Genomic DNA, 8,091 nt, shown 5'->3' on the forward strand with positions numbered 1-8,091 from the left:
ACATCACACCTGCCAAGTAATTCAGACCCTTTCAGGTCCAACATGGCCAGAGCACCTTTTCTATCTTTCCTGTCTTCTCTACATTTTCTCTGGGAAAAAAAGAAAGTGCTAACAGAACTTTTTGTAGCAGCTTTGCAACGACGACTTCTAATGACTCCCACATCAGAGTCAGATCTGTGGAGTGCCGTCATGTTTTCCCACCTGAGGTATGGATCTCTGCAACTCCTCCAGAGTTACACTGGGCCTCTTGGCCGCTTCTATTAATGCTGTCTAGGTCTGGCCTGTTGCTTTCATTTGATATTCTCTTGTTATAGTTTCAGTTGTGTTATACTATGAACATTTTGCAGATGACTGAGCAGAGCGCTCTGATGATCCAAACCTATTCTACAGTTTCCCTCACCTAAATTAGCCTTAACGCCAAGTTTTTCCCTGACCTGATTCATGGGCTTTAAGGAGAACTTTTTACCATCAAAAACAGCAGTATACATACTGAGATTAATACCCATTCAATAATTAAATAACAGTTGAGCTGAATTTATGCCGATACTTTCAGATTTTTATTTGTAAATTATCTTAAAACCCATTTCCTTCCACATTAATAGTGATACCTTTGCCCTGCCCTATTATAAAATGTTAGTTTGGGGTTGCAATAGGAAAGTTTAAAGGGGTGTGAATACTTTTGCAGACACCCTGCCTCATGTTTTCTCTTTATTTACTAAAACCCATGATTTGATGTCCAATCATTGGATGCAGGTTTGCATTGTAATACAATGATGATGCCCCCTAAAGTGGCAGGTTATTGCAGTAAACAACAAACAGCCTGCAAATCAAGTCCATTTTAATTTGGTCTAATAAAAACTTTATTTTAGAAACAACTACAGTAGTAAAAGCATAAACCTGTAGTAGTGTTATAAAAACATCAGTATAACTGCCATACCCACATTAAAAATAAATCCCATTGATCTTTGGGCTCATTTGGTTTCAATGATCCTGCTTTGTTACAGCAAAGACCACACACCATTAAAGCAAAAATTTCCTTTACAGAAAAAAAACAATCACACAAAATCCATAATTATGATTTAAGATGACATTAGGTTACAGCACATAAAAACTCATCCACACTGGTTCCTGAGCTTCATTGATTATAAAGGCTAAAAGTGGCAAAAACACAAGCAAGCAGCTGAAGTCAAATGTAGTCACAGTTTCTATAAAACATTCTTTGTGCAAGGTCCCATCTGATTTCAGGACCCCTTCTACTCATCATTGTTAAATGTTTGGCAGCAGCTCCATTATAGTATCTCTGATCAATAAAAAAGAAGATCTGCTGCTGCTGGATGAAGCTACAGAAGCTGAAAACTGCTGGTTATTCATCTTAAATTTTAACACTTGCCTTAAAGGCCTGGCATCCACCAACAATAAAGGATGCAGCTGTGATTAATGCTAATTCCTCAGGTTTTGCAGCATGAACTAGAACCTGTTTTTCTGTAAACACATCACCTCTAACCATTTCAGGATCGTAGTTTTTCATGATCCGTTTTACGCCTCATTTTAAGAGGAACAGTTTTATTTGGAGCGGCTCTCCTGCTTATAAGGGAAACCGATGGAACGGAGCAGATTTAGCACCTTCAGCCTCACACAGAGGTTGTATCACCCCCTACTGGGGTCCAGTGATTGTTACCCCGGCCCTGCTGCCTCTCCAATTCTCGCCTCTTCTTCTCCTGCTGGTAGCGCTTCACCCATCTGACGGTCTTAGCCGTGAGCACGGTGCCGGCGGTGTACAGGATGGCGGTGATTAGCCCGAACAGCGCCACTGCGGCATCAGCCCCGCTCACATCACAGTTCATCCAGGTATAGCCGTTCCGCCTGTACAGGATCTCACGGCGGCGGCATATATCTGTAGAGTTGACCTGTATGACGAAGTGGAGGTAGAGCCCCACGGCCACCACATAGGCCACGGCGCCCACCGCCTGGAACACCAACGCCCCAAACAGAAGCTTCTTGGACATGCGGTGGGGAGGTTTGTTCCCGGCGACCACAAACAGCAATGATAGTACCCCGAAAGTCAGGCTGAAGGCAATGCCGCCATAGATGCCGGGCGCCCTCATCTGGCTGTACTGCATGTCCAGGTCTCTGACCTGCTGCAGCTCAGTGCCCTGCATGTTGAAGTTGCTGTTGATGTTGAAACTACCCATGCCACCCATTGAGGATAGGCCCGACATCACCATCTGAGCCGCCACCACGCAGATCAGCACGAGGGCGTTGGTCAGGACAGAGCAGATTAGCACGATGCCTGGGGAGGACATGAGAGAAGATGGGGATTTAAGTTCTGATGGTGAGACAGCAGCTACATTTACACGGAGAATAAACAGCTGATCGGCTGAAAAATGTGTCAATCAGAATATTTTGATCTGCTCATGTCGACGGACAATGACATCACACTACAGTGGCTGTTTTATTTTGATTACTTCTGTCCATATGAACAGAATAGAAAAATTTTGTTTTTTTACTCTACATTTCAAATCAATCGTTAAATTTTATGCATGTAAACAAAGTTAATGATCCAAAGCATCAGCATGTCCACCTCTGGACAGCTCAACAAAAACCATAAAGTGGCCTAGTCAAAGTCTGGACTTGAAGCTAACTAACAGGCTGTGGTACCACCTCAGACATTTCATCAGTGAATAAAATCATTTCTGCAAAGAATGAGATTAAACCGCTTCAGTCAGGTATTAAAAATACTTTGCTAAAACTAGTCTTTAGGTTACTTTGAGCTTACATTTGTTTGATACAAAGAGAAAAAGCAAAAAACAAATCCATGAGGGAACAAATATTTTGTTTCAGTACTGTTAATCGACTAATATTATGAAACGCTGGGAAAAAATAAACAAAACAAACAGATCACTGATGAACTTGTTTTTTTTTTTTTTTTCCAAGAATCAAAGCAGGAGACTCTAGGTTTGACTTCCTAAGAAGACGGCCTTCCTCAGCTGAAACTGTGACAGCAGTAAACCGGTCGGACCGGTCCTCAGAAAGACAGGAAATGAACTGCTGTGAAACCAAAGTCCACCCTCTCGACTCTGCCGCTGCTCTCAGAGCAGCTTTCACTTTACTTGGCCGACATATTTCCTCTGAAAGCCGACATACCTCTCCTGGAGCAGATGTTGTTACATTTGGAGTCACGGTGCTCCACCCGAGGATTGTCACGGTGATGCTTGGGAGGGGGGTCTTCTTCTCGAGGGTAGTAAGGGGGTCGGGTGGAGGTGCTAGAATACACACATACACAAAACAAATGACATTACTTTATAGCACAAGTGATTTCAAACAGTTCCAATTCTAGACTAAATGTACCAGGGGGGTCTGGGTATGGCCGGGGCCTTTTCCATGGGGGCCAACCAACAAAGAATGACAAACTCAATATCTAATATATAATAGCTACTTCTCAAATTGTTCCAAGGGATGAATCAGTTGGTCTCTTCTGTCAGCATATCATAACAATAATTAAACTGTATTGATCTCTCACTGGAGAAATATATCTCTGCATTTAACCCATCCCCTTGGGGAGCAGTGGGCTGCCATTGTGCAGCGCCCGGGGAGCGGTGTGGGATTAAGGGTTTAGCTCAGGAACCCAGAGTGGAGGTTGTGGGGATCAAAGCAGGTACTTGCAAACTTCTCAGAGCACAAGAGAAACTTAATTAGTATTACACTGCAAAAACTCATCTTGACTTAGAATTAGAGACTTAGACAGATTTTACTTTGTCATTTTGTACACACAAGTGTAAACAAAACTAATTTGGTTAAGAACAGCCCTCTAGAGTCTAGACTACTGCATTTTATTAAGTGCAGCCTTGAAAAGGTACGCAGCAGTGATAAAAAAAAAAAATTGTGATAAAAAACAGTAATGTAAACATATGACTGTATAGGTACAGTTCTAACTTCCAGTTTTTGTTTTTTTTAATAACCCATAATACATAACATTTAGCAGTCTAATGGCTGTAAGTAAACATTTCAGTAAAAATAAGTGTGTTTTCCCTTAATTTGAGCAGCTAAATGAGACGACCTAGCAAGGGAATTAATATATTTGCACTTCTAAGATAATTCAATATGATAATGATGTTGCTTTTTTTACTTTAAAGGTAAATATGCTTATTCAATTGTCCCATTGTCTTACCTACCTGCAGTGGTGTCAAAAGTACACACATTAGTTACTTAAGTAGAAGTATAGATACTGCAGTTTAAAAACACTCTGTTAAAGTTGAAGTATCAACTTGACCTCTACTCAAGTAAAAGTGAAAAAGTAAATGGTAAATAGTAAATGGCATGTACCTTTATAGCGCCTTTATTCAAGTCAGGAGACTTGACCAAAGCGCTTTACACTACATTCAGTCATTCACCCATTCATGCACACACTCACACACTGATGGTGGCAAGCTACATTGTAGCCACAGCTGCCCTGGGGCTCACTGACAGAAGCGGGGCTGCCGTACACCGGCGCCACCAGGCCCTCTGACCACCATCAGTTGACAATGCAGGTGAAGGGTCTTGCCCAAGGACACAACGACACTGAAAGTCGGAGCCGGGGCTTGAACCGTCAATCCTTCGATTTCAGGGCAAACTCCTACATCCAACGCCACTGTCGCCCTAAGAAAAGAAAAGTATGTGCTCCAAAAACGACTTAAAGAAGAAAAGTATAAAGTAACCTTTAAAGCTTAATGCTTCGACTGTTTCGAAAAATTCTTTGAGATAGGGCCAACAATGAGGGAGGTCTTATTGGTCTCCTTCTCAATCTCCCGATACGCTCTCGTCTGTGACCGACCTTTCAGACATTTCAACATCTTTTTTCTGAATCCAACATTGTAGCATGGAATAGACAATTCACGATTGCAGTTTGAAGAACGCCTGCTTGCTTCTGATGATTTCCTTGAGCTAACCAATAAGTGTTTGCGTTCTAAAACTCATCCAATTACACTAATTTTCACTAGATGTGGATGGAGCCAATGATCTGCATTGGATGGCGCACATGACGGGAAATAAATATTTATAAACATAAAACCGAAGCCAAGAGTAACGTTTGTTTTAAAAATGTAAGGAATAGAAAGTACAGATACTTGTGTGAAAATGCAATGAGTAGAAGTCAGAAGTAGGAAGAAAAATAAGTAATGAAGTATAGATACCTCAAAAGTGTACTTAAGTACAGGAACTAAAGTATTTGTACTTTGTTACTTGACACCTCTGCCTACCTGCTTAAATTAACATAAAATACACTTAACTGATTTTGCAGTGTTTGTTTTAAGTGCAGGGACCAGAATCTGTTCTTTAGGGACACTGCTGGCCCCTATTGACCCCTGTGTGAAACCACACAGTTTGTTAAAGTAACTTGTAAAAAAAAAAATCAAGCCCCTTTGAAGTGAAAATAGCCTTATTTTATATATATTTAGCAGACATATGGCGCTGGAAGCTCATATGCCTACAGTTATACAGATACCAGAGAAAAACAAACATATTTTCTCTTCCTCACCTGTTGGGAGAGGAGCGCCTGTCATCCCGGCGCTCCCCGTTCCTCTCCCGGTGTCCCCTGTTGAAGCGGGGCGGCTGGCTCATACCTGCTGAACACAGAAAACACCTTTAATCCAACACTGAAACATGGAAAATGTACCTTTACGTTAAATACACTCAAGGAAACGATCGTGCTTCTTTTAACATTTAAATGTGCCGTTTGAAAATTTTCGCAGCTTTTTCTTTTTTGACGGAAACGAGGTTGACGTCAATGACGTTGAAGTTTGCGTCTGAATCGTAGCTCCTGACAGAGACCGCAGTAAAGGGACATTTCACCCATTTCAGATCTTCACCTGCTTTTAAGAGCTCTAGTTAAACATCTAAAGTATTTCTATTGATGAGACCTGCACTGAAGAGAATGAGGGCCACTGAAAAGATTAAAATAACGTCAACAGATTTTTTTTAATTTTATTTTTAGTTTAATATGGGAAAAAAGTCAGAATTCTTAGTAAAAAGTCATAATTCTGAGATTAGAGTCAGAATTCATAGGAAAAAGTCAGAATTCGGAGGAAAGAGTCAGAATTCGGAGGAAAGAGTCAGAATTCGGAGGAAAGAGTCAGAATTCGGAGGAAAGAGTCAGAATTCGGAGGAAAGAGTCAGAATTCGGAGATTAGAGTCAGAATTCTGACTTTGTTCTCCATATTAAACTGAAATAAAATGTAAAAATCAGTCAACTTTGATTTACTTTTTCAGTGGCTCCAATCCTCTTCCGTAGACCTGGACTGATTATTGAATCCTTAAACCACAGTCTGCGATTTTAATTTTAAGTTTTTTATAGGCATTAGGACAACCACATTAAGTTTTCTTCAAAAGCTTTAGAACATGTCAGATCGAGACTGATTTACTTTATGCTCCTTTAAAATAAACCTTTTAAATCCAGTTTGTTTTGTATTTTAATCCATTTTGTTTTGTTAATTTTTTTTAGTAAAACATATTGGGGAAAAAAAACATATTATATGGGTTTTCTTTATAAAAACTTTCCATCTATCGTTTTCTTTTTTTCACCCGTTAACAGAGACACCTTAGACAGGAGTGGAAAAAAGAAAAAAATTACAGGTTCACATTCATTCCTAGGGGCTTTTTTAAAACTTTGTTTTATTCTGCTTTTTTGTGGTCCAGTTGTTTTACAGTATTTGTTTTGCAAATGTTTTTGCTTTTATTTTTCTTCTATATTATTATCTAATTCATGTATAGCACTTTGAATTGTCCATGTTGTGCTATACAAATAAAATTACCTTGTCTTGCTGTTTATGGAGACTAATTTATCTAATATGCCTGTTTTTGGGAGAAAGATTTGAACCCAGGGCCTTATTGTTAAAAAGCAGCAATTTCAAAAACTGCCCCACTAAGCAGATAAACCCCTAATCTTTTTTATTTTGAAATACAAACATAATTTTGTGGACATTAAAGCCAACATAGATGGCTTTCACATAAAGAAATGTGGTTAAAAAATAAAAGATATGTCAAACTCATATACGGTGGTGACTAAAAACATATAATACCTACTTTAATGCCTACCTTAATTGTGTAAATATTGAAAAGCTTGTACTTTTCAAACCTTTANTACCTTAATTGTGTAAATATTGAAAAGCTTGTACTTTTCAAACCTTTACAAGGTTTTTTTAGATTTGGAAAACATTAATGCTTTGTCTCCAACTACAGCTCTTATTTTTTATTTTTTTTGGACACTAAAAAAAATATAAACCCTTAATGATTGTTATTTTGCTTTGTTTTTTTACCTATCATTACAGAAACAATTATTACAATACTTTTAAGTAACTTAGATGTTTGTTGTTGTTTTTTTCAAAAATTACATAAGGCTATTTAGATGAGTCAAATCTGGAATGAATATTTCTGTACTGGTCTAAGAACAATATTTTGAAGCAAAAAGCTCTGGAATTCAAATCGGAAACTAACTTCAGTGTCCTTTGGACGCTGAAAATGTAAACGAAACAGGTATAAAAGACACCGAAACGCACTGATTGAATAAAATAAACTCAAAATGTAAATTTTTATCGATACCAAACGATACCCTTTTTGATGAGAAACTTGACATAAATTAAATGACGTCTGACGTGTTTTACGTCACTTTCAGCGTTAACTTGAAAAGATTATTAACTTTGAACAACAAGTTTAACTTACTGTAAGTTCGATGGATAAGGTCCTAATTCCAACTCTAAAGTTATTTCTGGATCCTGAAACCACCGGCTGTTTTCAGAATTTCACGCAGAGACAGCTCCACCCTAACCTGTAGGAGAAGGAGGAGGAGGAGGAGGAGGAGGAGGAGCAGCAGGGCTGCAGCAGGTGATCAGATCAGGTGGCTTTCAGCTGCAGCGCAAACAGAACAGAGACTTCTGGATGAAGATCTGAACATTTAGTGAATCAGACTCTTTGTTTGCTCAAACCTAAAGCAGCCTCTGTGTTCCTACGATTTAAGGAGGAACTGCGCCTCCTCTGTGTTCCTCTCATTTAAGGAGGAGCTGCGCCTCCTTTGTGTCCTTCTCATTTAAGGAGGAGCTGCGCCTCCTTTGTGTCCTT

General features: G+C 39.3%; 1 protein-coding gene across 2 annotated transcripts; it reads right to left on the reverse strand.

Annotated features, from left to right (window-relative positions):
- Positions 1 to 1,101: 1,101 nt before the first annotated feature.
- LOC107083015 (MARVEL domain-containing protein 3-like) lies at positions 1,102 to 7,832 on the reverse strand. 2 transcript variants are annotated; one of them, XM_015371943.1, is made up of 4 exons: positions 7,696 to 7,832; positions 5,516 to 5,603; positions 3,145 to 3,263; positions 1,102 to 2,290 (listed from the first exon to the last, which is right to left on the reverse strand). In XM_015371943.1, exons 2-4 carry the CDS (start codon positions 5,596 to 5,598, stop codon positions 1,632 to 1,634), a joined length of 861 nt encoding a protein of 286 aa, XP_015227429.1. In that variant the 5' UTR covers positions 5,599 to 5,603; positions 7,696 to 7,832; the 3' UTR covers positions 1,102 to 1,631. The 2 variants fall into 2 exon arrangements, with proteins under 2 accessions (XP_015227429.1, XP_015227431.1); XM_015371945.1 differs by having other exon boundaries at positions 5,516 to 5,600; positions 7,696 to 7,825.
- Positions 7,833 to 8,091: the final 259 nt, after the last annotated feature.

Source organism: Cyprinodon variegatus, unplaced genomic scaffold (genome assembly GCF_000732505.1).
Source record: "Cyprinodon variegatus isolate N-32 unplaced genomic scaffold, C_variegatus-1.0 Scaffold67, whole genome shotgun sequence".
NCBI classification, from domain to species: Eukaryota; Metazoa; Chordata; class Actinopteri; order Cyprinodontiformes; family Cyprinodontidae; genus Cyprinodon; species Cyprinodon variegatus.

What these genes read in the sequence shown, in the direction of transcription:
- LOC107083015 (XM_015371943.1), bottom strand. Translation starts at nt 5,598, where the DNA reads ATGAGCCAGCCGCCCCGCTTCAACAGGGGACACCGGGAGAGGAACGGG. An exon ending in AGGCGCTCCTCTCCCAACAG is followed by an intron (nt 3,264 to 5,515) that starts GTGAGGAAGAGA and finishes TGTGTATTCTAG; the next exon opens with CACCTCCACCCGACCCCCTT. An exon ending in CAACATCTGCTCCAGGAGAG is followed by an intron (nt 2,291 to 3,144) that starts GTATGTCGGCTT and finishes TGTCCTCCCCAG; the next exon opens with GCATCGTGCTAATCTGCTCT.